Here is a 27,574-nt window from a genome sequence, read left to right on the forward strand (position 1 = left end):
GTGGGCATTTGAGGTGTGGGGAGGACCCTTTGGCAGGGCCACCTTGAGCCTTGGCTAGGGAACCCCAGCAGGGCTCAGGGCTGCTCCCCTTCCCCAGGGCCAGCAGTGAGGCCAAGACTCAGCTTGCTAGTTCTGCATGAAGAGGTGGAAGTTGGTCCTGGTGAATTCCTGATGGATGCTATCAAGTAATTTGTCTGAGTCCTGAGGAACATCTGAGAGGACCTGCTGTCCTGGGATGAAGCTCTGCTCTGGGGTGTAAGTGAATGTGAATGAGCTGGAGTAGATGAGGCCATCACCCCTGATCAGCAGGAGTGGGACTGTGATGGGGTACTGCAGCCACCTCCAGTCGCTCCCAAAGGCAGAGACATCAGGGACAACACACATGAGGGACTTGGGGCTCCTGGGAACAGTGCAGGAGAGGAAAACACTTATTAACCAAGGAGAGTCCCTCACAGCAGTGGCTGGCAGTGAGTGTCAGCATTTCTCTTCCAGCCTGGAGCTCAGCATGAAACCTCTGGCTGGTTTCTCCTTTCTGGTTCCTCTCTGCAAGGTTTGTTTGGTGGTTTGCAGCCCCCTGAGGTTCCTGTTGTTCTGTACCTACCATTATCCCCAGACTGCAGCTAGGGCAGGGAGCAGGTACCAGCCAGACTCATTCTGCCTTTCCCTACAATGCCTGTGCTTGGCCCTCCAGAATGGGCAGTGCAGGTGTCCCTGTCCCCAAGGTCAGCAGCCACATCCCTACCAGAGCTGCCTAGCACAGCCCAAACCAGCTGCCATTCCCCCTCTGCTCCGTGTCCCCACTCCAGCCACGTTACCTGTACATCGTCTCTGCTTCCACATCTCCAAACCAGACCTTGAGGTGTGTGTGGAAGTACTCCCCTTGCACCTCCAGCATGGCCACGTCCCCACCGCCCGTGAGCTGTGCCAGGCAGAGAGCAGGGCAGTGTGTTACGTGGTAGGATGAGCATTCTCCTCTAGGATGCTCTCCCTGTGCATCCTGTCCCAGCCACAGCACTCCAGACCCATCCATTCCCACAGCATCCCAAGCCTAGGAGGCACTGAGTGTGGGTGCAAGGGCTCAGAAGCTGTGATGGAGGCAGGCGACAGAGAGTGGCCTGTGGCAGGTGCTGAGCCTACCTGCAGGGCAGTGATGAGGGGGACAGGGCTGACAGGCTGGTGGATGCAGGCCAGGCTCTCGCTGAAGGTGTACTCCACTGTCTCGGTGCCAATGATGGTCCAGCAAGAGCCATCGTTCAGCAGCTCCCGGTTGGCTTCCTTTGGGCAAGGAGATGCCTGTGGGGAGAGTGACAGCTCCAAGCACACTGCAGTGGGGGTAGCAGATGACCAGGGCCAGGATGCCGGGCTTCTGCCCCCAGTGTCTTAGTTGCAGCAAGTGACAGCTTTGCTCAGTGTAGAAAGGTTTGGGTTGGAAGGGACCTTTAAAGGTCATCTAGTCAAACTCCCTGCAGTCAACAGGGACATCTGCAACTAGAGCAGGGTGCTCAGAGCCCCAGACAACCTGACCTGGAATGGTTCTAAGGATGGGGCATCCAACACCTCTCTGGGGCCAGTGTCTCACCACTCTCAGTGTAAAAAATCCCTTCCTTTTCTCTAGGTGACAATGTCCCCACTGCAGCAGGTAAGCTGGAGGCAGATGGCTTTGCAGCGATTCTGACCTTACTTAGGATGGCTTTGCTGGAAACCTCATCCTGGTGACACGTTCATTCCCCTACCAGCAGCAGCACAGAGGAACTTGGAGAGAGGACGGAGAGCACCCCCGGGATCCTCACCCCCTCCTCGTGCTGCTGTACCTGGAACTGGATCACTTTCTCCGTGGAGAGACACAGGTACATGCGGTCGCTGCCCTGGAACTGGAAGGCACATTTGTGGAGCTGGGAGATGGGCTCGTCCACGTCCAGCATGGCGTACTGCTTCGTCACCTTCCGGATGATCTGCGGGGCGGCAGCGGCATCCCGGCATGGTGCCTGTTGCTCAGAGCACGGAGAGGCCAGGTCTATGTGCCCATCAGCTAGGAGCAGGATAGAGGCTTACCAGGGGAGGCAGGGTGATGCCGGTGGCGGTGCAGACGAGCTGCACCACGGAGCCATAGCGGATGTACCCTTCCCGCAGCGGGAACTCACTCCGGGAGCGGTGCTCGTCGGCTTTCGGGAAGGAAAGAGGCAGAGTCACTGCTGCGAGCCGCCGGGGAGTAGATCAGCCTGCTCCACCTTGCCTGGCACCGGTCTGGCTGGGCTGCTGGTGCTTTCTTACTGGATTCTCTGCTTGGAGATACCACTGCTCTCTGGGAGCCCGGCACGGACAGCAGGACAGGGACATCACTGGAGGCAACGTGGGCAGGATGCTGCCGGGGTTTGGACTCTTCCAGGCAAGAGGCAAGTTACTTGCTTGGATTTGTGAACCTCCAGATCAATACGGCTCTTACTGCCCTGGTCACATCCCGTGTGCCCTCAGGGAATGTGCTAGCCCTCAATGCTAGTGGGAAAATGCTTTCAGCTCCGGAGATACAGCAGGGACGCCAGGCAGAGGTGAGACCTGAACCAGGTTCCTGCATCCCCAGGCTAATTCCCACCCCTTTCACCCCCAAGAACTGGCTTTGCAGGAGAGCCAGAACTGGAGGCTAGTAGCTTTGGGCATGGCCAGCATCATGGCTGTGTGAAGGTCCTTACCCAGGTGCAGGGTGAAGGCTGCCCACTGCCTGGCACTGGCGATGAAGGCTCCCCCCTCCACAGAGAGGTAGCGAGTGCTGACGGTCTGGGAGCGCAGGCGGTTGAAGAGGGAGACTTTGGAGCCTGAGGAGATGCAGACTGTGGGGAGAGGGGGCTGGGTTAGTGCTTGCCAGGTTCCTGTGTGGCTGCAAATATGGCTTTTGTCGAACCAAGGGAGGAGAAGTCCTGGTTCCCGGTGTAACCAGCCTGGCAAGAGCCAGCACCCTCTGCGGCTGCCTTTATGCAGGTGAAGCCCATGGTGTGGGGAGCACATTGGCATCAGGGTGAACATGTTGTGATGGGTGAACCCTTTGGAAATGAGACATCAGTATGTCCAGATCCATCCTCTTTTAGGGGTGCCCATGGTCCAGCCTGGACCGCTCTGGCACCAAGCTGTGAGCACTCAGAGCATCCCACCCGGGGCTTGCACCCACTCTCCTTCATGCAGAGCCGTCCCCATACTCACGGTCTGTGTTCTTCAGTGACTGCTTCTTCTGTGAGGGCTTGGAGATGACCTTGATCAGCTTGCTGTGGAAGGTGCCTATCTCCTGCCCGTTGGTGAAGAAGAGCTTCAGGACCAGGCGGAAATGCTTGCGCTTGTCCGCATCCGAGATGTACAGCGCCTTGGCACAGCTGAAGCCCTGCCAAGAGCAGAGGAGGGCTGTTGGCAGCTCCAGCCCAGCCCCACCAGCCCTGCTCACCCTCCTCACCAGGACATAATAGTGCCCTTTCAAAGAGCCCTGGGTTCATTTAAAGAGAGCAACGACCAGAGATGTTATTACAGGTGGAATGAAGAGCTGGGGATCAGCAGAGGCTTTATTTACACTGGGGGCAGAGAATTCTTCATGGAAATGAATGTTCACGTGTGATTTATCCCACAGAACATGAGAAATCACCCTGGGTTTATGGCTTCCCCACCATCCTGGCCAATTCACTGTGCCTCAGACAAAGGCTCTTTTTGTGAGGTTTCTGGCCTGGCTCAGACCTGGAACTCTTCAGGGACCCCAGATAATACTTTTTTTCTGCTCTTTTCTTCTCGCCTATCAAAAGTGCCAGAGCTCTGCAGAAGCTCTTGAACTTCAAGATCAGTCAAGGGGGTTTTGAGCTGTTCATCTGCAAATGAAAGGCTGAGCTTTTGTTTTGTGACAGTCAGCAGTGCTGTTCACTGGGAGAAGGTAGTGGGGCTGAGGGAGTGGTGCAGATTTTGGCAGCTTGCCTGCCACAGGGCTGTCGAGCTGAAAAGGTGGTGCCAAAGAGAGACAAGGCTCTTTGCAAGGCTGAGAACCCTGCCTGGCTGCTCAGCTGCCACACATGCCACAGCAGGGGGACACAGCAGGAACGGAGAGCAAGAAGGACCACAGCATCCCAAGGAAGGGACTGATGTCACATCCCAGGTTGTGGATATCTCAGCTCAGGGCGCTGTGAGCTTTACCTTTGCATCTGGCTGCTCCTCAAAGCTGAGCTTCTGGGTCTCCATCAAGCTGCTGCCCATGCTGTCCAGTCCCATGTACCCGCACACCCGGAAACCTGCCTCTCCCAGGTCCCTGGCTGGGGAGACAGGGAGAAGCACCCCTCAGCCCCTACACAGGCATTAGGACCTCTGAGGGCTCAGTCTCAAGAGGGAAAGAAGAGTTTGGTGGGGACCAAGATAAACTGGGTCATGCTCCCCTTGGCAGAGGTGGAAGGCAGCTTTGAGAAGAGAGGCCCAGGGACCCTGCCCAGCTCTTACCTTTTATCTGCTCCTGTTTCAATTTCCATCCTGGCCCACTCAAGTAAACACAAGGTGGAGGGCAGAAAAACCTGCAGAGACAAGAGAATATTCTCTTGCTGCACTTCAGCATCCAGCAAAGGTCCTTGGTGCTGATGGGATGACTACACTGAGAGTCGAGACCTTCAGTGAGGCTCATTGGTGCCAGGAGCAGTCCCCTGGGAGGTATGTGGTGCTGCAGAGAGGGGCTGGGGACCTTCCAGACTTGGGGAGCATGGGCAGGTCTTGCTCAGAGAGGTGGTGGATGCCCCATGCCTGGAAGTGTTCAAGGATAGGGCTTTGGGCAGCCTTGTTCAGTTGAAGATGTCCCTGCCCATGGCAGGGTTCTTGGAACAAGATGATCTAACTCAAACCACTCTGTTATTCTATGATCTCTTGGTGCTGCTGATGGCTACCAGCTCACTGGCCCTGAGATAGCCCCAGGAGGGGAGGACAGGGCACCTCAGTTCCCCCTGACCTGAGCCAAGGCAGGATTGGGGCCCTGCCTCTGCCCGCCTGCCGGCTGGGAGTTTCAGCGGGTCGAGAACAGAGTTTGCATTCACAGCCAGATTCAGAGCCCAATGCAAATAAATCTATAGCCAGGGTTTTAGAAACCTATTTTCCTGTGTTTTATTTGGGTTTCCACTGTCCTTGCACTCATGTGAATGGTGCAAATTCATCCCCTATTCATACTGGGTAAAGCATGAGCAGAGAAAACAGCAATGCAGAGGTTGGATATTTCAGAGCCTTAAGGTCCTGGGTTGGGGTTTATTTAAACAAGTCATCCACAGCACAGGCTCCTGCCTTCTATCATAAAGAGAAACAGCACTTTACACTTTAACCTGGGAGTTCTCTGCTGTTTTTCTCTCCCTCTCCATACCTGGCATCTGAGCAGGAGAAAGAGGCTGTCCCAAAGGCTCAGCAATCTGAGGGTTTCACGTCAGGCTGGGAGACCCCATCCCAGAATAAACCTTTACCTATGGTCCAGCAGCTACTGCAGGGAGGCTGGACACAATGGGAACTTTGCAAGCACAGCCAGCCTAGCCTAGGGCTGTCTCCAGGGGTGGTTGGGATCTGGGTGGGTTACACCCTAGAGGTAGGGCTGGTCACCTCCCAGCTGCCCCACACTCAGTAATAAGGGAGGATTATTTATATCACAAGGATTAATGAAGGATTAATTATATTACAGTGCCACATTCTGACGTCACTGCCCCCAGGCAGTAATTTAGGAGATTGAAGCCAGAACCTCAAGCTGGTTTTGCAATAAGGGAAGGATTCTCAAAAATAGCAGTTTTTGGAGGCCCTGGGCACTGCTGGTAATGCCCCAGCTCCTGCTGAGGCCGTTCAGATGTTAACACAAGATTTCCTGGGCACTTAAACACCAACCTTTCCTCTTTATCTTCAGCATTTCATTGTTGGGGGGATAAGATTTGAATGGTATCTTTCCTTCTTTAACTCATCTTTCTTCTCTCCAGTACTTCATGGCAGAAGCCCAAGCACTAGGAATGCCTAAATGGGATGGATGCTTAAGGTGGGGCTTAATGTCTTTATTTGGTTCGTGAAGAACTAAATGCTGGGTTGGGAGGCAAAGAAGTCATAAGTGGATGGAGATGGAATATGTTAATTATTTGCTTCACCAGGTTAGATCAAAGAAGTCTCACAAGGCTGAGCTCCAGCTTTAGGTAGCCAGGTTTGGAAGTGGCTGTTGGAGAAGCTGGAACTGTCTCCTACCTTTTTTCATTGCCATATGATTTCTGGGCGACTTTCGCGTGCAGTATCAGCACCGTCTGGTCTGCTGGCAGCTGCAGGTACCTTCGCACACTGTCTCGAAGCAGGTTGGTTTGGTACGGGTTAGATCTACAAGGCAGAGGTCCCCCAGCACTGGAACACAAGAACAGGGATCCAACCTTGCCCCACCAGCCCTGCACTGAGGATGGAGCCTAGAGGTTGTTCCATGTCCAGCCTGACAGGGTGGGGAAGGAGGGAAGGCTTTCCCATTGGAAATCGCTGGCACTCTGAGAACATCTCAGCTGCTGCAACACCAGGGCTGGCATCAAAACATGAAGAGTCTGGAGAACTGAGTAACTGCTTTACCACTTTGCCCCCAAACACACACAGGGCACTATCTTTACAGCTCTGAAGTGTGCATTTCTAAGACTCCCAGTCCCCTGGGATGGAGGCACTGCTCTAACTGAGTGTTCATTTGTTTCCTTTCTGATATACTTGCTGATGTTTGGCTTCTGGGTGACTTGGGAAACACTGGTGCTGGGCCATGAGTGCAGCTGGGGAGCTGTCATGCAGGGAGGAGCTGCTCCTGGCTTTTGCAAGGGCTGTTGGGTGAAAATAGCTGTGTTTTTCTTTGAGACCTAGCAATTGGATGGTTTTGCTGATTCTTTCTGCTCTATTAACTAGAAGGAGTTCCCAAGCAGCAAGCATTTGACTGCTAAGTTAGTAGGTCGGGCGTTAACCAGCTGGAGAGAGATGAGGTGAGTTCAAGCCCAAGGTGCCAGCTGGGACATGTGTGAAAGAATGGGGGATGAGAGAGGAAGCAGAGACACCAGGAAAGAGCAGTCAGGGACTGTGGACATGTCTAGGGGATTGCTCAGAGGATGGGTAAGGATGGGGGGCAGCAGCCATGGCCACCCAAGGGAAATTATGCAAGAGGTATGCAGTGAAGCATCACCATTAAACCATGGCTTCCTCTAAAATGGGCTAGAAATGGATAACAGCTGGGGATATAAACAATCAGATGTGTGAAGAGAGGTAACTCTGCTCCTGCCAAACAACCCAAGGCAGGCTAGGGTGTGTTCTTGCTGTACTCAGAGACCATAGCAAGCACCCAGTGAGAGAAGCAGCAAGCAATCATCCCAAGAAGCCTCTAACAAGAGTTCATCAGCCAGTTTTGCTCTTCCCAGTGCAACATGTGTTTTAAAGAGGCTGTGCCCTTAACAGCTTCAAGGATCCATGTTACAATTAGCCTTAAATATATATGCCTTCACTTCCAACTTTCCCATGTTGTGGATGGAGCTGATGCTCTCCTCCTTGTGTTTGGAAGACAAACACATCTCCTATAGTAGCAAGCATTCACTCAGTGTCTCCTCTGGGTATTTCCAGGGGACCTGACACTCTGAGCTCCACAGATGTTCCCATCACTGCTGTGTTCAGCTATTAGAGGGGTGACACGATCTCCTGCCTCCTTGTTCTCACTTCTTCACCCTAGCCCTGTTAACTGGACCACCAGGCAGCATAAATCAGCAGAGCTCTGCCAGAATCCGATTTACAGCTGGTGCCACTGTTACCCACAGCATTAGCTGCTGCTCTGTGCCTGGGAAATAGAAGCTTTGTGGCCATGACAAGCCCATTCCTGACTGCAGAGCATGAGCTCCGCTCCCCATGGCAGCACCAGTGCTGCCGCCAGCACGCGGCTCTGGGCTCAGCCACTGCTCATGGCTCTCATGGCAGGGCAGAAGGAGATCCTTTGCCAAACAGACTTTCAGATCACCCTTAACAGCTCCTGTGCCAAGCTGGTCTGTTCCCTCCAACCCTCCATCACAAGGCTGCAATGTCCCTTCTCCAGCACTCTGAAGATGAGCTTTATCAACTAGTATGCCACCAGTGTCCACTCCAAGGTGAGTTACTTAGTCTTGCTGTAAAGCTTCACTCCAGCCATTCTACCTACTGAGCAGTTTGTACCCTTGCACAGCCAAAGAGATCCCATAAGAAAGTTATTTAATCCTTTTCCATAATGGCACTATGCAGCTGTCTGACTTCTCTGCTGCCAAGCAATGGTGCGAGCTCAGCTTTGAGCCCCCTTTGCTGTTGTTCCCTTCATCTACAAGCACCAGTTGGGAATCTCTGCAAAAGTTTCGTTGGATTTGCTGCTGCTGGTGGTGGTGGTGGTGTGGTTTTTTCACAGAACTGATTGTGCCCAGGATCAGTGTGGGAATAGGTTGAGGAAAAGGCTCTACATTGGTCTGAGCCAGTGTATTTTGTTACACTTGTGCCACACAGGGAAAAGTGTAAACCTTGCTGTTCAGTGGCATTTCTCCCTTGGCTGAAACAATGAGCACAGAGCAGGGGAGGACCAGGCTGGAGTGTGAATTTTTTCCTGGTGAGTCTCATCATTCAGTATTCAAAAGGAGGAGCAAAGCTTTGTGCTTGTGTCCCACACATTGGCGGTTCCCATGTGCCGGAAGGCAAGCCGGCGGGGAAGGCGACCAGCCTGGATGAGCAAGCAGCTCCTGGAGGATTTAAGGGGGAAGAGGAGGCTGTATCACCTTTGGAAGGAGGGGAAGGCTTCTCGAGGTATGTTCAAGGAAGCTGTTAGATTATGTAGGAATAAAATTAGGGAGGCTAAGGCCCAGCTGGAACTGAAGCTGGCCACCTCAGTCAAAGATAATAAAAAGCATTTTTATAAATATATTAACAATAAGAAGAAGGGCAGGAAGAGCCTGAACTCCCTAGTGGACCTGGAGGGGAACACAGTTACTGAGGATGAGGATAAAGCTGAGGTCCTGAACACCTTCTTTACCTCAATGTTTAACAGCAAGGCAGGAGTTCAGGACGAGTGGTCTCCGGAGCTGGGCGCTGGGGTCGGGGAGCAGAGTAATACCCTGGAAATCCATGAGGAGTTAGTTCGGGACCTGCTGAGCCACTTGGATATCCACAAGTCCATGGGACCAGATGGGATCCATCCTAGGGTGCTGAGAGAGCTGGCGGATGTGCTAGCTAGGCCACTCTCCATCATTTTCCTCCAGTCCTGGCTCACCGGTGAGGTCCCAGATGACTGGAAACTGGCCAACGTGGTCCCCATCCACAAGAAGGGTCGGATGGAGGAACCTGGAAACTACAGGCCAGTCAGCCTGACCTCAGTGCCAGGGAAAGTGATGGAGCAGATTATCCTGGCAGCAATAACTGCGCACCTGAAGGATGGCCAAGGGCTCAGGTCCAGCCAACATGGATTCAGGAAGGGCAGATCCTGCCTCTCCAACCTGATCTCTTTCTATGATCAGGTGACCCGCCTGGTGGATGTGGGGAGGCCTGTGGATGTGGTCTACCTAGACTTCAGCAAGGCCTTTGACACCGTCCCCCACAGCAAACTGCTGACTAAGCTGTCAGCCTGTGGATTGGACCACTACACTCTGTGCTGGGTTAGGAACTGGCTGGAGGGCCGGGCCCAGAGAGTGGTCGTGAACGGTGCCACATCCAGCTGGAGGCCAGTCACCAGTGGTGTCCCCCAGGGATCAGTGCTGGGCCCTGTCCTCTTCAACATATTCGTTGATGATCTGGATGAAGGGGTAGAGTCAGTCATCAGCAAGTTTGCAGATGACACAAAGTTAGGGGCAGATGTTAGTCAATTAGAGGGTAGAAAGGCTCTGCAGAGGGACCTCGACCGACTGGAAAGATGGGCAGAGTCCAATGGGATGGCTTTCAACAAGTCCAAGTGCCGAGTGCTGCACTTTGGCTATGGCAATCCCATGCAGAGCTATAGGCTGGGGTCGGAGTGGCTGGAGAGCTCCCAGACAGAGAGGGACCTGGGTGTGCTGATCGACAGCCACCTGAATATGAGCCAGCAGTGTGCTCAGGTGGCCAGGAGGGCCAATAGCATTCTGGCCTGCATTAGGAATAGTGTGGCCAGCAGGAGCAGGGAGGTCATAGTGCCCCTGTACTCTGCTCTGGTTAGGCCGCACCTTGAGTACTGTGTCCAGTTCTGGGCTCCTCAGTTTAAGAAGGACATTGAGACACTTGAGCGTGTCCAGAGAAGGGCAACAAGGCTGGGGAGAGGCCTTGAACACAAGCCCTATGAGGAGAGGCTGAGGGAGCTGGGATTGTTTAGCCTGGAGAAGAGGAGGCTCAGGGGTGACCTTATTGCCCTCTACAACTACCTGAAGGGTGGTTGTAGCCAGGAGGGAGTTGGCCTCTTCTCCCAGGCAACCAGCACCAGAACAAGGGGACACAGTCTCAAGCTGCGCCAGGGAAGGTTTAGACTCGAGGTGAGGAGGAAGTTCTTCACCGAGCGAGTCATTCGGCATTGGAATGGGTTGCCCAGGGAGGTGGTTGAGTCATCGACCCTGGAGGCGTTCAAGGGGAGATTGGACGTGGCACTTGGTGCCATGGTCTAGTCATGGGGTCTGCGGTGTCAGGTTGGACTCGATGATCCTCGAGGTCCTTTCCAACCTAAGTGATACTGTGATACTGTGATACTCCATCCCTGTTAGTTTCACCCACCAGCAACAATGTGCCCACCAGCACCCATCTGTGTGGTGTGGAGTCTGCCTGGGCAGCACTGATCCCTGTTGGGCTGCTGAGGGAGCATCTCCCATTAAGCCATCAGTGGAGTAAGGAACAGGCTGGTACTGAGGCCAGGCAGCAGCAGGGAGTGTTCAGGAGCAAATTGCCAAGGCCTGGGGATGAAGACGTGTGCTGACAGCGTGGTCAGCAGCATCGCCTGCTCCACAGAGCCTCCCCCTGCACCGGCTCAGGGCAGGGCCATGCTTGAGCCAGCATTGCTGCTCCCTGCCATCCATACCTAATACCAGGGGCACAGGAGCTCCTGCCTGGGGCTCACTAAAGAGCCTTCTGGAATGATTATCCACACGCTCTTTACTGCTCAAAGTGGGAATGTGCATGCCAGAGGCAGGTAAACAGACCCCAGTTCTTCAGGTTTGATGTCTAACTGGAGGAATGACTGCCTAGGAACTTGGTTTTCTTTTCTGTGTCTGTTGTCTGCGGCTATTGCCTTCCAAATTTGTGGGCTAAATTGTTTTGGTGATGCACTTCTGCACAGTGCTTGCCATTCTGCCCACCGAGGCGACCACCCAGCATCTGTCATCTGGTTCATATTTGCCTTCAGAGAGTCAAAGAGCTATTGCTAAGGCAGCTCTGTATACCCACTTGGCTCCTTCTGGCACCAGCAGGCTCCTCAGGGTTACAGGGAATTATTCACTACTTCTGACATTCATTCTATTAAATGATTCCAATGCTCTGGCTGCGGTGCAGTGTTAGTTCAGTGTCATGTTAGCAGCACAGCACGGGCTGGCCTCTCACAGCTCACACTAAAAGCCTCTTTTTCAGAGCCTGAGGTCGGGGCTGGGCCTCGCCTGCTCTCGCACACAGTTGGGCATTATGTGGGAGCAGGGGGGGAGCAAGGGGGCAGCCCCCACCTTTCTCCTACCCTGATGTTTGGGAGCCTCTCTCCTTCCCTGCTCAGCCTGGCATTGCTCACTACCATGGCTTTGCTCTTGCTTTAGGTGCCCCAGGAGAGGGTGTGAGCATGCTTTGAGGTGCATCTCTGGTCTGGCTCTGTCCTGGTGTTGGAGGTAGGAGACACCTGGGCACCCATGTGGATATTTGCAAGCCCTGACCATGACACTGTGCCCTCTTCTATGATAAATGAACCAGAGAAGGAGGAGTGCCCTGTATGCTCTTCATGGGAGACCTACAGCTGGAACATATGTGACCAGCAGATCAAGGGAAGTGGTTCTGCCCCTCTACTTGACCCCAATGAGACACCACATGCAGTGTTTGGTCCAGCTCTGAGCTACCCAGCATAAGAATAGCATGGACCTACTTCAGTGGGTCCAAAGGAGGCCACAGAACTTATGAGACATCTGGAACCCCTCCACTGCGAGGATAGGCTGAGAGAGTTGGGGTTGTTCAGCCTGGAGAAAAGAATTCTCCAGAGAGACCTTCTTGTGGCTTTCAGTACTTAAAGGGCCAATAAGAAAGATGGTGACAGACTTTTTAGCAGGGCCTGTTGCTACAGGACAAAGGGTGATGGTTTTAAGACTAAAAGAGGGAGACTCAGACTAGATAGAAGGAAGAATTTTTTTCGCACTGAGGGTGGTGAGACACTGACCTAGGTTGCCCAGAGAGGTTGTAGATGCTCCACCCCTGGAAACATTCCAGGTCAGGTTGGACTGGGCTCTGAGCAGCCTGCTGTAGTTGAAGATGTCCCTGCTGACTGCAGGGGACTTGGACTAGGTGACCTTTAAAGGTTCCTCCCCACACAAAACATTCTGTGATTCCCTGATCTCAAGAAGGGCTGCCTCAGGTGGGCAGTCAGGGAACTCAGGCAGGTGCTGAAAGGCCTTGGTAGGGTCAGACCCTGCAGTCACATCACTGATTTTAGGAGAGTTGAGTTTAACATCACAGCTGAAAACCAGCCCTTGCCTTCCCAGCAGTGAGTGTGGGGGGCATCACTCAGCACTTTGTCCTGCCTGTAGCCAGGAAATATATTGAGCAACCCGGTCTAGGAGGAGATGTCCCTGCCCATGGCAGGGAGTTCAAACTAGGTCATCTCTAAGATCCCTTTTAACTCAAGCTATTCTGTGATTTTCCCCTTCCTTGGTTCTGGTGGGTCAGGCAGGGCCATATACCATCAGCTCTTTCTCAGCAGAGAGCACCACAGTTTGGTGCATCACATCTTCCTTCTTGGGCTGCCACCCCTGACCACTCTGCTGTAGGCATGGTCCCTGCCTGTGTCACACACAGGAGACAACCCAGCCATAGGGCCGTTGCAGCTTTCCCCTGCCACTGGGCCATATGTCCCTGTAGTGTGGGATGTATCCTTGCCCTAACATCACCTCCTGCTCTGGGAGGGCAGACCAAGCTGGGGAGTTCTACCACACCTATATGTGCACCCCTGGGCAACTGCTGACCAGAAAAAGCACTTGATGGGTACTGGGAGAAGCAATTTGCCTTCTGCACTGCTTGCTTCACAGTTCACTGACATTCCTCAGCTCAGAGAAGGGAATCCATTTTTTTTTGGCCCCCTGGGAATGAAAGTACCCAACTCAGGAGGTCAAAACACAATCCCAGCAGCTGTTGTTCAGAGCTGGATCTTCAAGTCAACTGTATGCAAGAGCTTTAACAGATGGTAACAGTGTCCTCAAGTGCAGGTAAGACTGAGTTCAGGTGCAGAGATTTAGTTTGCTAGGTTTTTCCCCCCAAAGGAGCTGCCATTTGCCTTGCTCAGGAGATGGCTGCCCTGCAGCTTGCTGGGGACATGCTGCCACAGAGGGCAATTGTTCCTCCCTTGGCTTGGGGAAACCAAACAGCCTAATAAAAAATATCCCTTTTAGAGGTCTGGGTTGTGTTTTGCACAGGACAGGGGAGAAAACGCCTGCAGGGCTGGTGGGTATGGACTCAATGCAAGGTTTATGCAAAAGGAAAAGCCATTAGAAGTCACAGAAATGAGAAGCTGGCAGTTTCTGGCTTCCCTCATTTTTCAATACCTCCTTTAATCCAGACCAACCCAAGCCACAAGCCCTCATCTATCCACGGGTATTTATAAATCCTGTATTTTCCTCACCGCACACACAAGTGAGATTCAGCCTTTTCTGGGCTTGGGGGATTTAGCCACCACACCAACAGCAAACACCAGCCAAGACCAGGAGGCACAAACACCCTGAGATCTGAAGGGCACTCGGGGGCCAGCTGGGGTGGGCACCCTAGGCATGTTCCTGGTTCCTTTGCATTCATCCCAGCAGCATCATCACCCTCCAAAGGTGTTGTGTTTGATAACACAATACTGACTTGCCTGCAAGAAAATTCACATGATGCAGATGATTCACTGGTTTCCTTTCTCTGTTCTCATGTAGCTGTTGATGTTAGTACACAGGGGAAGGCAAGTGCTTTTGAAGCACGAGACTATAGTCCTAGAAAACACTGAAGGTGGCTCCTACCACCACTAGATGATGTAAGTGCTGAGAAGAGGTGGAGGGTAGGAAGGTATTTTTCCAGGGTGTCTGAGAAGAGGGGGTTTAGACAGGGTAGAAGGAAGGAATTTTTACACTGAGAGTGGTGAGACACTGGTCCTGGTTGCCCAGAAAGGTGGTAGATGCCCCATCCCTGGAACCATTCCAGGTCAGATTGGGTGGGGCTTTAAGCGACCTGCCCTAGCTATCCCTGATGACTGCAGGAAGGTTTGACTAGATAACCTTTGAAGGTCCCTTCCAACCCTGTGATTCTATGATCTCCATCATCACAATTGCCAGCATTAGTTAATCTTGCTGGAAGTTCAGCCTGAGACTTTACAACCCTCAGAGCTCTGGTCTGCACTTTCCTAGTTCAAACCCACCTCCCCACACTGAAGCTGCTACTTGCAAAGGTCTCTAAACTCCCAGTGCACTGCAGCTCAAATGGATGTTAAGCTTGGACTCTCTTTTTCCCAGGGTGTTCTGAGTTTATGGGGCTTTCAGGTGCACTCCTACAGCAAGAAGAAGATGAAAGGAGGAAAAAAAAGGAGGGGAAAAGAGAGAGAGGAAAAGGAAAAGAGAGGGAAAGGAAAGGAAAGGAGAAGGAGAAGAAAGGAAAGGAGAAGGAAAAGAAAGGAAAGGAGAAGGAAAGGAGAAGGAAAAGAAAGGAAAGGAGAAGGAAAGGAAAGGAGAAGGAAAAGAAAGGAAAGGAGAAGGAAAGGAAAGGAGAAGGAAAAGAAAGGAAAGGAGAAGGAAAAGAAAGGAAAGGAGAAGGAAAAGAAAGGAAAGGAGAAGGAAAAGAAAGAAACGGAGAAGGAAAAGAAAGAAACGGAGAAGGAAAGGAAAGGAGAAGGAAAAGAAAGGAGAAGGAAAAGAAAGGAAAGGAGAAGGAAAAGAAAGGAAAGGAGAAAGAAAGGAGAAGGAAAGGAAAGGAGAAGGAAAGGAGAAGGAACGGAAAGGAAAGGAGATGGAAAAGAAAGGAAAGGAGATGGAAAAGAAAGGAAAGGAGAAGGAAAGGAAAGGAAAGGAGAAGGAAAAGAAAGGAAAGGAGAAGGAAAGGAAATAAGAAAAGGAGAAGTGGGGTAAAATAAAAGGCTAAACAAAGAAAGTAATTTAATTTTGGAAAAATAAAAACTATGGGAAAAATAAATAAAAGGGGGAAGAAAGGAAAACGAAAAAATAAAGGGGAAAATTAATAAAACCATTAAAAATATATTAAAAAAAAAAACAACACCACAAAACAACAAAAGAAAAAGAATCAAAGAAAAGTAAAAAATAAAAGAAAGCAAGCCAACAGCAAGCCAGTCCCTGGCCGGTGAGCTCCTGGCGGGGAAGGGCTTGTCCAGTCCGCGCCGGGCTCCCTCTCCACCTGCGGGACACCTGCACGGACCGGACACTCGGAGCCAGGGGAGGCGGGACCCCACGGACGCCTCCACTCTGGGGACACCCCCCCCTCAACTCCCGGCTCCATCCTCCAGTGCTGCCCCGGGGCCGGGCCGGGGCGCGGCGGCCGTTCCCGCCCCCCTGCTCCCCCCTCCCGCTCCCCCCGCATCTTAAAATGCTGCGCCGGGGCCCTGCCGTCTCCTAGCGCTGCTGCCGCTGCGCCCCGCACCTCGCAGCTCCGCGCACCGCTTCGCGCTCGCCCTACCTAGCCCAGCACCGCGGTGGGGAGAGGCTCCGCGGCCGGCCCGGGTGAGTGAGGGGCTCCGCGGGTCCCGCCGCCGGCCCTGTGGGGAGGGAAAAGAGAGGAGCGGGGTGAAAGGAGCGCTGAGCCCGGTCCCGGTCCGCAGAGCCCGGCAGTGCCGCCGGGGTAAGCAGCCTCCGGGGGGATTTGCTGCAGGGCAGAGAAGGGGCAGCGATCATGGGAGCGAAGAGCAGAAAGCATAGCTCGGGGTGGGTAAGGGCAGAGCCTCTGACGTGGGTTTTATTTCCAAAAGCTGGAGCCCTACCAAAGCTCCCCATTCATATGCCCTTGTCCCTCTGCCCCGGTGCCAGCAATTGTGCCCCTGAGCACAGCGGGCTGGACTGGGGCGGTACGTTTTGGTGGGGCAGTAAGAGGATATGGTACCTGCTTTATTTGTCAGTGACCTGCAGAGGCTGTAAACTCTTCCCCACTGCTGGGTGTCACAGCTTTCCTGCTCTGTTCACCTTTTGCCCACCTTTTGTGCAGGTTCCTGCTTATACACTCATGGATCTCTTTTAACAAGGAATAATAAGCCTTGGGACACCTGGGTGAGGCTACAGAGTGATAGGAGATTGAGATCCTAGGAGTGTACCCTGGGTTTGTCCTGCACCATCTCTGCAAGACTGGGAATTTGGGTCTGTGCATACTTATAAATATGTCTGCACAAGCAATCCCCCACCTTTGGCTCCTCATTCCAAGTGTTCCAGCTGGGAAAATCAGCTCTGGGCACTGTTGTTCCAAGCAGTTACGTGGGAAAACTTGTTTAGAAAATCAGATTATTCTGTGCTCATTGTATTTGTGCTGACATGCAGCCATTCCAGGTATGCAGAGATGAGCAGGTACCTGATGGGGTGGTGTGTGCTGTGCTGGAGTGTCTCCCCTCATTCCACCCTTGCAGGGCAAAAAGCTGCTGGTTCCATCTCGGATTCAGGGCTGCAGAGCAGCAGCTGGTGTCAGTGGAGAGGTTGGTGGTGAAACGGGCTTGTCCCATTTCAGGGGAAGCCACCTGCAGGGTATCTGCAGGGACTGCGGGGGAAGAGAGCCCCAAGAAAGGAGCTTTGGCAGAGCCCCAGCTCTGAGATGAGGCACTAAACTTCACCCCTTCTGCTTGATCCCAAATGACTTTTGCTTCAGTCAAGACCAGTTTATTTATAAAGTCACTCTGAAGTCCTCCCTGTGGGACCTCTGTAGCTTTTCTGAGTAGTGAAGATGATTTCCCTCCCCCCCCTACTTCCAAGAGCGGTAGTTGGTTGCAGGCAGAGAGTGTGCAGGGCCTCGGTACAAGCAGCATTTCACAAGCAGATTCTTGTGATCTCTGCAGGGATTCAGTAGATTGGCATTTGATAGCATCAGAAAGCGTGGGGGAAATCTGCTGTCAGATCTCAGCCTTGGGGTTTGCCACCAGGATAGGGATAAATTTAGCCTCCTCCAAAACACAAATTCCTGTCTGGAAATCATGGATGAGATCTCAGTGTTTGTAGTAAAGTGACATTTTCCACCACAGCAGGCAGGGCATTGCTGCATCCAACTGGAAAACGCCGTGGTTGATTTTTGTGTAAATTGTAACTTCCTTTTGTCTTGAAGAATTAAAGACATTTGGTGTGACTGGGACAAACCGGGCTCAGGAGCTGCCCTGGTAGGAAACAGCAAAGATGTAGCCAACAAGGCAGCCTGTTGTAGGCAATCTGCGGTCACAGGAGATGTTTGTGCACAGATTGCTCCTAATGTAGCGTTTCCCTTGGGCTTGGCTTTAGGGGTTAAAGGTTTTTCTAGAGGAGCCTTTGTTTAAACATCTTTAAAGTGTGCAATAGGGGCCCCTTTGTCGGCTGCTCTGGGAGCAGTGTGCCTGCCTTGTTCAAAACTCCCTGCTCATAAAATGCCACTTACAAATGCCCCATGGACAGGGCTGGAACGTGGAGGGGGAGATAAGTAGGGTTTGTGTCTACAGGCACATGTGAGCTACAGACAGGCCCTGCCGGGAGTGAATAAATGAGACGTAGGAAAAACACAGCAGAAAAAAAATGACGGAGTGCTGCTTATAAGGAACCTCAGAAACCACAGCTACTCGCCCAGAACCAGGCAGCCCCGCTGGTGCCAGATGTCACACACGTCTCCTCCAGCTGTGCCAGGAGGCCAAGCAGCTCCTGCCACTCGTTGTTACTTCTCTTTAGCTGTTTCCTCCACTTTGGGCCCAAACAATAGCAAATTGATCACCTGAGCTCCGCGGGCTGGGAGGGAGATCAGGCAGCTGCTGTAAGGGCTCCATGGAATAACCAGGCACGGGGACCTGGACTTGATGCTTTGTGGTACCTGCTGTGGGCTAGTCAGTGTCACCCCTTGCAGGTACTTGCAGCACAGATGTACCTTCAGGTACTGAGGAACATTTTTAGTTCATTCTCCCACCCTGACTAAAAGTAAAGGGTTTTAAACCAGTTCTGTTAAAGCAGAGAAGTGGCAGGCACATGTGCAGGAGGCTCCAGAACTCAGTGCACAATTATGGCACTGTTTCCATGCAGGATGCCCCCAGGCTGCTGGGCCTGATCCTGTGTCTGAAGTTTTTGTGGTTCTCAAGCAACTTGTCCTTCCTGGTATTTTTTACTGGAGGCTGGATCTGTCTTCTCTTGTAACTTTCTCTTTGCCTGCAAACTCCTGCTTTCTCACCTTGCAAGCCCTTGCTTCTATGTTTGAATCCATCACTAACCTGGTTCCTCTGGTGCCCATTTGGGACACCTGTAAGGATCAGCTGTGGGCCCTTGCAGAGAGGTGGCAGTAACTTAGTTTCATTCCAGACCTTGGCCTTGATGTCTCTGGGCTGTCACACTTCAAGTTCAGGAATTTTGAGTCATAGTTTGCAGGCCCATAGGAGGTCAGTGACCTGTGAGTCAGTCTGGAACCAACTGGTAGGAGCAGATCTGCTGACAGCAGATGATGAGCTGAGAGTGGCTGCTCTTTGCCCAGGTTTCCTGAAACGCATCTGGGTGTTCCCTCTTCTGTCCAAAGTGCCCTTGTTTCACCCTGGCTGAGTTTGTGCCCTCATTCTAGAATGCAGGTGGGAGAATCAGTCTGAGTCCTGGCTCTGACAGAGGCTTCCCACAGTCTTGAGCAAGTGGCTTTGACACTCCTGGTCTCTGGTTCCCCATGTAATGAAGAGGCTGATGAGGCCTGAAAGCCTTGCTGAAGCAACCTTGGTCTGTTCCCCGTTCTGTCCCGGGTGCAAAAACCTTGTAGACACTTTTGGCAAGAACTCCATAAATGCAATAGATGATTTCAACTAGTTGCTCACAGGCTGCCTCATATGGAGTGAGCTTGAGGTCAAGTGGTCCTCAGCCACGGCCTCAAATACTTCTTTGACTCCCTGGGGAGGTCTCACAGGAGGTTTCCATACTGTGACACTGGTGGAAATTCTTTGGTGCATCTTCTATGATGTGACAGCATCCCCATGCTGGAAGAGTAGGTTTTCTGCTGCCTTCTCTCAGAGGGACATGGCAGCCATGAAGTTAGGTGAGAACAGTTTCCTGTGCAACATTTGGGGTTCTCACTTTGAAAAGCATCTGAAAAGAATTCAACCAACTTGCTTCCCTGGCTCGAGGAGAGCCAAGAAGTCTCTGCGTGCTTTCCTGCAGCTGCCAGACTCTCCTCGCTTTCTGCTATTTCAATTAACACATAGCAGGATGGGCAGGATAACGGAGAGAGGCACGAGAATATTCTCCTGGCAGGTTTCCTGATGCCAACACATTGAGTCACATCTCCAGAGTGAGAAATATGATATAAAGATTTAGAGAAGGAGGTCAGGCAATGGATGGATGATTGTGGGGCTGAAACAGCAGAAGCTGCCTGTGGTTGTCTGTGCCATGTAAACTTGCTGGAGGTCAGCTGGGGATATTGGTCCCAGCAGGTCTGGGAGTCAGTTGTCCTGCTAGTCTCATTGCTTAGAGGTACCAGCTCTACAGCATCAGGAGCTCAGCTGACAGACTCTGCACCAGCCCAGGAGCTGCTCTGGGCAGTTTCTCTTTCCTTTGTGGTTCAATATGCATATTTCTGGGGGGAAAAAAAATGCTCTCTAACACCTTCCTCCCTTAACAATAACTTAGGCAATAGATTGCTGCCTCAGCTTCTGGATTGCCCAGACCTCCTTCAGTCCAAAACTGAAGTGTCTTAGTTCAGCTCAGCTGTCTTTCAGGAGCCTGTTTGCAGAAGAGAATTTGGGTTTTAAAGAGAGTCAGTAAGAAGGGTCTTTCCCTTGCTGATCACTCTTCATCTAAATCTAAAAGTGTTCCTAGATTCCTCTTGTTTTGCTTAAAGTACCAGTGAGGAACTGGGCTGAGTGTGCCTGTCATACAGCTCAGGGGGCAAGTGCAGCATTAAGGTTTTGAGCGGAACAGAGAGGAAGAGAGAAGTGCCACCAGCAGTCCTGAAATAGGAACCATCTCTTGATAGCATGAGTTGAACAAGGGGAATTGGCTGACCACATTTTCCTCTTGGCTAGATCTTTAACACACTTCAAAAGGCTGTGTTTGATAAACAAGTGAACGTAGCATTTCTTCTTGCCAGTTGTTGCCACAGCAGCCCTGGTACAACATGGATCAGCAGACAAGAGACTTTCCTCCTAGCTGAGCTGCAGAGCATTGGGAAGTCTTTTAGGAATGGATGGGTGGTAGAGAAAGACCCTGTGTGGTGTCATGGAGAACATGGAGAACAATAGGTTGGACACAATGATCTTGAAGGTCTCTTCCAACCTATTCTATTCTATTCTATTCTATTCTATTCTATTCTATTCTATTCTATTCTATTCTATTCTATTCTATTCTATTCTATTCTATTCTATTCTATTCTATTCTATTCTAAAGGTGATGCTCTGCCCATTCCTACACCCAGAATTTCTCTCCCTAGGGGACTTCAAATGTTATCTCATAGTGTAAGCCTATTGGGTCTTGGATGATGTGAAGTCCATGAGCTGTAAGACAAAGGTGTCATAGCCTGCAAAAGGACCTGGACAAGAAACCCAGCTTCCTTCTCCCCAGTAATGTGCTAATCCTCATGAGTGCAGGAGTGCATCCCATAAAATGGGGAACTGGCTGGTGGGGGATGAGTGGGGGGGATATAGTGAAGTCTTTTCTGCACCTAGCAAGGTTTTGCTGTTCCAGCAGTCCTGCTGATTCACTCCTGTTGGGTTTGGAGCCATCAGTGCTTCGAGAAACGCAGCCCTGTTTCTTCAAACAACATGTCCTTCCAGGTGGCACCTGGCCCAGTGAAGTTGCCATAGCATTGTAACCAGAGAGTGCTGTGATGTCCTGGAAAGAGTCTGCTCCTGTTCTCCCACATATATATTTGGGTAGAACCAAGGACACATCAGCTCTTAGAAAGAGGTGGGGGAAAAGATGTGTGGGGCTGGAAATTCATGCCATTTCCCTAGTCTCAACCTGCTTGTGCTCCCTGACTCCTCCTTTCTCTGAAAACTACATTGTTGTCCTCTCTGGTGGGATTTGCAGCTTGTCACCCAGCTTCTATGGAGGATGAATACTGAGCTGATGGAACTGCGACTGAGCACAAGGACAACACTGCCTGTAAAATGCTCCTGAGGGTGGATTCAGGGCTCATGGGCAGCAGAGGCACCACTGAGAACTGTGCACCTGCTTCAGGGAGGGAAGTGAACCTTGAGATTGTGGCATCACCTTAAGATTGTGGATTGTTTTGGGAGAAAGCAACCTTTGGGAAACCCTCCAGGAGAGGGTGGATCCAGCTCCAGGGCTGTCTCACATGTCTGTTCACATGTCTTGAAGGTCTTGCAAATAGGTGGATAACATCCCAGTGGTTCTTCAGGGCTTCCACAGCAAAGTCAAGAGGCACCTCCAGTAAGTTGTCTGTATCTCTTCAAATAGCTCTGGTTGCTTCATTGTCCCCCTGTGTCTGGGGTAAGACATGCTTCAGGCATCTTCTCTTGGTCCCCTGTGCACTTTTTGGACAGCCTTTTCCTTGGACCTGAAAGACGATTTGCTGTCCTGCTGAGGACAGGAGCATCTGTCTCCCCATCCTCCAGCCTGAGGCAAGCTCTTCCTGTCTTTCTGCTCTTGTACTGGCAGGGCTCAGGTGTCCTAAGCACAAGGAGTCTGTGTTCAGGCTCTTGAGCCTATTTGGAGGGTTTTTTTTTTTTGGCACTTCCTTCAAATAACACTGATCTGGGACCTGCCAATACTGCCTGGTTGGGTGTCCTCAAAGAATACCCCTGAAGAGCAAAGCAGGGTACATGGAGAGGCAGGTGAGGTGGGTGAGTCTCAGGAAAATCATGTCTAGGGCTGCTCTACCATCAGCCGAGGTTTCCAGCACAGAAATACGTGCTGTTAGCTGGTAGCACATGTGGCATAAGTGCTGTGCACCTCTGCCATGCATGCCCAGGCAAGCTGTGCATGTCTTCTCCTGTGCACAAGATGCTGCATGGGCCAGCCTTCCAGCCTTGCTTCTGGTCAGAGGCTCCCAGCTGTTCCCCACTCCTTGCAATGCATGACAATCCCTTGTCCTGGCTGCTCACAGGGTCTGGTGCCAGGGCAGGGCTGCTGCTACAGATCCCACCACATGCCAAAGGTCTGCCAAGCCCAGGCAGGTGCCTGGAGTTGTGTGTTTTGTGCCAATAACAGAAATCTCAGCTAATGGCTCATGTGCAGAGATGAATGAGATCTCACATGTGGCTGTGGCTGAGACATGGCTCATAACTCCATCGCCACGGTCCATAACCTGCTTGCTTTCTTGTGACACTATGATCAGGAGTTTTCCAGGGCTGTGAATGCAATGCTACCACCTGAGCCTTTCACCCCTTCTCTGTCTCTCTTTCCCATCCCAAATTCAATATACAAAGCCCCCACCCCTGTAACAAGAAGGGTTTAGAGTCAGCTGTGTCCCTCATGCTGCTCCCTGCCATGCTCTGTCCTTTGGGTTGTCTGAGGGAGAATATGCCCAGGTCTGAGCTGGGCAGATGAAGGGGAATATTCAGACCATTTCTGCTGACCTGTAGCCAGCAGAGAGCTGCCAAGGAGGCCATGCTGAAACCTGAAGCGGCTGTTTTTCCTGAGACTCAGCATTTGGCAGGCAGAGCAGACAGACAAGTGGCAGAGCAGGGAGGGATGCAAGTGCCCTGGAAGGCAGCACTGCCAGTGCAGTGCCCAGGGAAGGTGCTTGGGGAAGGCCTGCTGGCTTACCTGTTTGCCTCTGGGGATTCATCTGCATGTCCTTTTTGTCCGAGATCATAGGGGAAGCCAAGAGGAGGATGGGGTCATTGCTGACCTTTCTGTCCTTAGATGTAGCTCTTCTGTCACCCTCTTTTGCACCACGTACTGAGCCTCTCCTTCAGCAGGGACAAGCGATGGCTGGCTTTCCCCTTGTGTTGCTCAGAAAGGTCAGGAGATGGTCCGAGTGTCCCGTTCAGCTGAGCCAGCCCAACCAGCAGCACTCCCTGCCTGGACCTTTCTTCCTTTATAGCTGGGCGTTATCTCAAGGTCTCTGGTGCTGCAGCCGGTGCCGTGTTTGCCTTGCTTCCCAGCACCTGCCTGCCAGCCGGTCACTTCCCACCCTGCTCCCTCCCACTCCTGCATGGTTACAGGGGGCTGGGGGGAAGTCTGGCTGCCCTCAGAGTGAGTGGAACCCCTCCATGGGGCTGCAAGCCAGCCCCAGTGCTGCCAGTCCCAGGGGACTGAGGACAGTAGGTGTCAGGGAAGCTGCCCAGCATGGGATCTTAGGAGAGATACTTGGGGTCATCTGTTCTGTCATTTTTGTTTCCCCATCCCCATCAGCCTTGCTGCTTGGACTTTATATTTAACTCTGGACCAGTGCACTGCCTAGCCGGGGTCTGTGCTGCCAGGACTGGTGCTGTTAAAAATAGATCAGTCATGAACTGGTTTTCTCCTCCTTGGTTCCTGGCCCGAGGGCTCATTCCTCTCTCTAGGCTGGCTTTGAAGCTCTCTGGATGCTGTGAGACACTGGCTGCATGCCAGCCTGCCATTGCAGGGAGGCTTGGACAGCAGAGAGCTGCAGAAACTTTATAGGTGGCATAGCTGGCCCCCAAATACTTGGTTAGCAAGTGCTTTCTCCTGCAAAAAAACATTGGTGGAAAAAGAATCTCCTGAAAAGATGGGGCTGGGACAGGAGGGTTTGTTTGCTCCCCCATTTCTCCATGATGCTTGTGTGAAGGGACACAAGCCCTCAAGTGCTTCTGGTCACCAAGTGATGCTCGCCTCAGCTCTACAGCTTCCTAGAAAACTCCTGCCAGGCTGCAGCCTCCTGTCATCATCCCAATTCTGAGTGATCCTGCATCTTTTCCAGCACAGGAGCTCACCACCCTCACTGCACAGCACCCCACGTCCCAGGCTGGCTGGGCTGTGCATGCTCCCCAGGAGAAGGGTATGTCTCTCACTTTGACACTGCTGTTCTGGATCCCAGTTTCCTCTTCTTCAGTATCATTTTTCAGGTGTGAACACTGAGTCTGGAGATAATTTTAAGATGCAGCTGTGAAACCTATTATCAGTGTCCCTGCTATCAAACACATGAGGTTCAGGGCTGCATGTAACCACTGAGCAATTAAATGGCAGCTCTGGTGATGAATTACAACTGAGACCTCCTGGGGCTAAATAAATATCGGCTGATAACTGCAGATAAAACACATTTCCGTGGGCCTTTTTAAAAGCACCCATCCAGTATCTGTGCCTGGTCATGGCACTGCATGTCTCCTAAGGGAAGCAGCATTAACTGTGGCATTTTCCCCACCCTAGCACCTTGGGTTTCCAACCAGAGCTGGAATAAGAATAAACTAAATAAATCCATGTCCCCGCAGGAGCCAGGCAAGGGCAGAGAAAGGCAAGGCAAGGTAACAGAGGTGGGCAGGGAGGGAGACAAGTGACAAGCTGGGGTTTTGGGTAAGGGGTCTAAATACCCTTTCCCTCAACTATCCCACCTCAAACAGATGAAAAAGCTGTTGGGGTGTGGAGCATCCCTCAGAACAGCCAGGAGAACGCTGGTGACAGAGCGATGAGATCCCTGGGGTGATGTGAGGAAGGAGAGCAGCGGGCTGGCAGTGCTTCACCCAGCAGCCTCACAGGTGTGAGCCATCTGCCTGGGCACTCACACACCCTGTGCCTGCAGAGCCTTCTGCTTTGTGCTCTCCAAAGGCAGTTTGGAAAAAGGCAGTGAGTTAAATTTATGGAGCTTGTTGGTAAAACTGGTCTTTGCCAGTGACTTTGAGAGACTTGTGAGCAGGTTTTGCCTGTGCTGGTGCTTCATCTAAGGACTTCTCCTCCTGTGTGGATGAAATGGCAGGGGGGTTGGTGCTGTGTGTCCCCAGGAGCTGCTTTCCCACTCTGGCTGTGGAGAGCAGCCACACCGCCAGTGAGAAAGCATTTGGCTGAACATCCCACCCTCCTGGTTCACAAGTGAAAAGAGGGCTTGGCCAATGGCCAGCTCCACCCAGAGCAGAAAATCAGACCCCTTGGCAGATCTCTGCTGCTGTAATGAAATTTATCTGTGCTGAGGCTGGCAGCCCTCAAATTAGAAGAGTCCCATGTGGGTTCAGAGAAGTTTGGGGATAGATCTGACAAAACTGCTGCAGCCCAGGGTTTGTGGCATCCCTGGGGACAAGCATGGCCCCACAGCTCAGCCCACCCTCAGCACTGATTGCCTGGCATCTTCTCTCCACAGCAAGTCCCCCCAGTCCTGGAGCCGTGAGGTCTCACTGAGCCATGATGAAGCTCCTGCCCATTGCCCCTGTCCTACTGCTTCTCCTGACAATGTTGGAAGCCAGACCAAGATCTGCAGGTGAGCCCTGGCCAGTGGGACTTTCCTGGAGGAGAAATATGTGAGTGTGTGAGGGCAGTGAAGCCCTCAGAGGACAGTTTACTGCTTGGGATGGCAGGACCTGATGCCTCTTCTTTTCAGTCAAGTCATCCCTAGCAGATTGGAGGATTATCCCAGGTGTGGGGCCCAGTGCTGCCCAGGGGAGCAGGAGCCCAATGCTGGCCTTAGCATATTGGGTCTGGTGCCCTGGCCCATCTTCAACCTTGGCAGGAGGCACAGGTGTGATGCAGTACGTGGAGCTGCTGACAGGAGGAACAAAGCAAACCCAGGGCACTGGCCTCTCTTCTTGCAGGGCAAAGGGAGCTAAATCAATTCCAGTTTATGAACAGTGAAGGCACTAAATGGAGAAAGGAGCTGGGTAAGTCTTGGAGACCTTTGGAGCAATTGAGATAATAGCCTGGGTCTGGGCATCATCCCAAAGGGACTCCAAGTGTTTGCTAACTGTTAGGGCCAAATTTTCCCAGGCTTGGGCACACATGAGCCAAGCCAAATATGTTCATTGGCACTTCACTTGCTGAACTCTGTCCTGGTTTGCACTGGAGGTAGCACCCATATGTCCAGGAGAGGCTCTGTGGCTCAGTTTCCACCACGTGTGTGCCCTGAGCTGTGCTTTTCACCAGCTCATTTTCTGCCCTTAAAACCCCCACAACAACAAAGCCATCCCTTGTTTTAGGCAGAAACTAGTAAAATGCAGTAAAAATGGGGGGAGGCTGGAGCTGTGGGGGGAACATTACAACCGCTCAAAGCAGTGGTTTTGTGCTTGGCACTGTCACAGCAGGGTCCACGCAGTGCAGAGGTCTGGAGCTGCAGCTCACAGAGGACAGCATGAGGCACTGGGCTAGTTTATACTCTAATGATTTGGGGCAGACTCTGCTGCCTAAAGCTGTGCCTAAACCTTGCCAGGGTAGATGCCCACAGGTCTCTGTGTTTCTGTAGCCCCTGGGGCTGTTGGCTGTGAAATGCAGGGAGCAGGGACAGTGTTGGGGAGGAAGGGACAATGCATTTCCCCACAGCCCCAAGGTCAGGGCACATCTCCCCAGCCTGGTACCCTTGATTCTGGTCCTCTGTGGGTTTATCTGGCAGTGGGAAGGTGCTGGTGTGGGTGTGCTGTTCACACTTGCCCTCTCCATCGTGCACTGAGCACCCCTCCAGCTCCTCAAGAGGGCTGTCTCCACTCCAACCCCACTTCTTGCAGGCAGCCGTGAAGCTAAACTGTCTCTTTGCCTTCTCGCAGCCCTGAAGTGCAGGACGGGTCCCCTGGACATCGTGTTTGTGATCGACAGCTCCCGCAGCGTGCGCCCCTTTGAGTTCGAGATCATGCGGAGGTTCATGATGGACATCATCGGCAGCCTGGACGTGGGCCCCAACGCCACACGGGTGGGGGTCATCCAGTACTCCAGCCAGGTGCAGAACATCTTCTCCCTCAAGACCTTCTTCACGCGGGAAGACATGGAGAAGGCCATCAACGGCATCGTCCCGCTGGCCCAGGGCACCATGACCGGGCTGGCCATCCAGTACGCCATGAACGTGGCCTTCAGCGCGCAGGAGGGTGCGCGGCCCCCACACAAGCGGATCCCCCGCATCGCCATCATCGTGACAGACGGACGGCCCCAGGACCGCGTCACCGAGGTGGCCACCCAGGCCCGGAACGCCGGCATCGAGATCTACGCCGTGGGCATCCAGCGGGCGGACATGAACTCGCTGCGGGCCATGGCCTCGCCGCCGCTGGAGGAGCACGTCTTCCTGGTGGAGTCCTTCGAGCTCATCCAGCAGTTCGCAAAGCAGTTCCAGGACAAGCTCTGCGGTGAGTGGGAGCTGTGGCTGCAGGGTGCCTGCTCCTCACCGAGTAGATGACCTCCAGAGGGCTCCCGTGCTAAGAGCAGTG

The 27,574-nt window shown here is 52.5% G+C and overlaps 2 protein-coding genes across 2 annotated transcripts in view; one reads left to right on the top strand and one right to left on the bottom strand.

Annotated features, from left to right (window-relative positions):
* RBPJL (recombination signal binding protein for immunoglobulin kappa J region like) lies at nucleotides 1–23,094 on the bottom strand. Its single transcript, XM_068150429.1, has 13 exons — nucleotides 23,046–23,094; nucleotides 16,240–16,311; nucleotides 15,820–15,898; nucleotides 6,205–6,330; nucleotides 4,456–4,526; nucleotides 4,159–4,274; nucleotides 3,193–3,367; nucleotides 2,688–2,825; nucleotides 2,053–2,162; nucleotides 1,812–1,952; nucleotides 1,138–1,293; nucleotides 816–919; nucleotides 1–400 (listed from the first exon to the last, which is right to left on the bottom strand). The coding sequence occupies exons 1-13, from the start codon at nucleotides 23,092–23,094 to the stop codon at nucleotides 127–129; spliced, it is 1,611 nt and encodes a 536-aa protein (XP_068006530.1). The 3' UTR covers nucleotides 1–126.
* Nucleotides 15,801–27,574, top strand: part of MATN4 (matrilin 4) — a 21,338-nt gene continuing 9,564 nt past the window's right edge. The window contains exons 1-3 of the mRNA XM_068149862.1: nucleotides 15,801–15,863; nucleotides 25,534–25,650; nucleotides 26,924–27,493. Coding sequence (XP_068005963.1) covers nucleotides 25,575–25,650; nucleotides 26,924–27,493 — 646 coding nt within the window. The 5' untranslated portion in view covers nucleotides 15,801–15,863; nucleotides 25,534–25,574. The remainder of the gene's footprint in view (nucleotides 15,864–25,533; nucleotides 25,651–26,923; nucleotides 27,494–27,574) is intronic.

The sequence above is a fragment of the Melanerpes formicivorus genome, unplaced genomic scaffold (assembly GCF_026170545.1).
Source record: "Melanerpes formicivorus ecotype bairdi unplaced genomic scaffold, bMelFor1.0.p_v2 SCAF_19, whole genome shotgun sequence".
Taxonomy (NCBI): domain Eukaryota; kingdom Metazoa; phylum Chordata; class Aves; order Piciformes; family Picidae; genus Melanerpes; species Melanerpes formicivorus.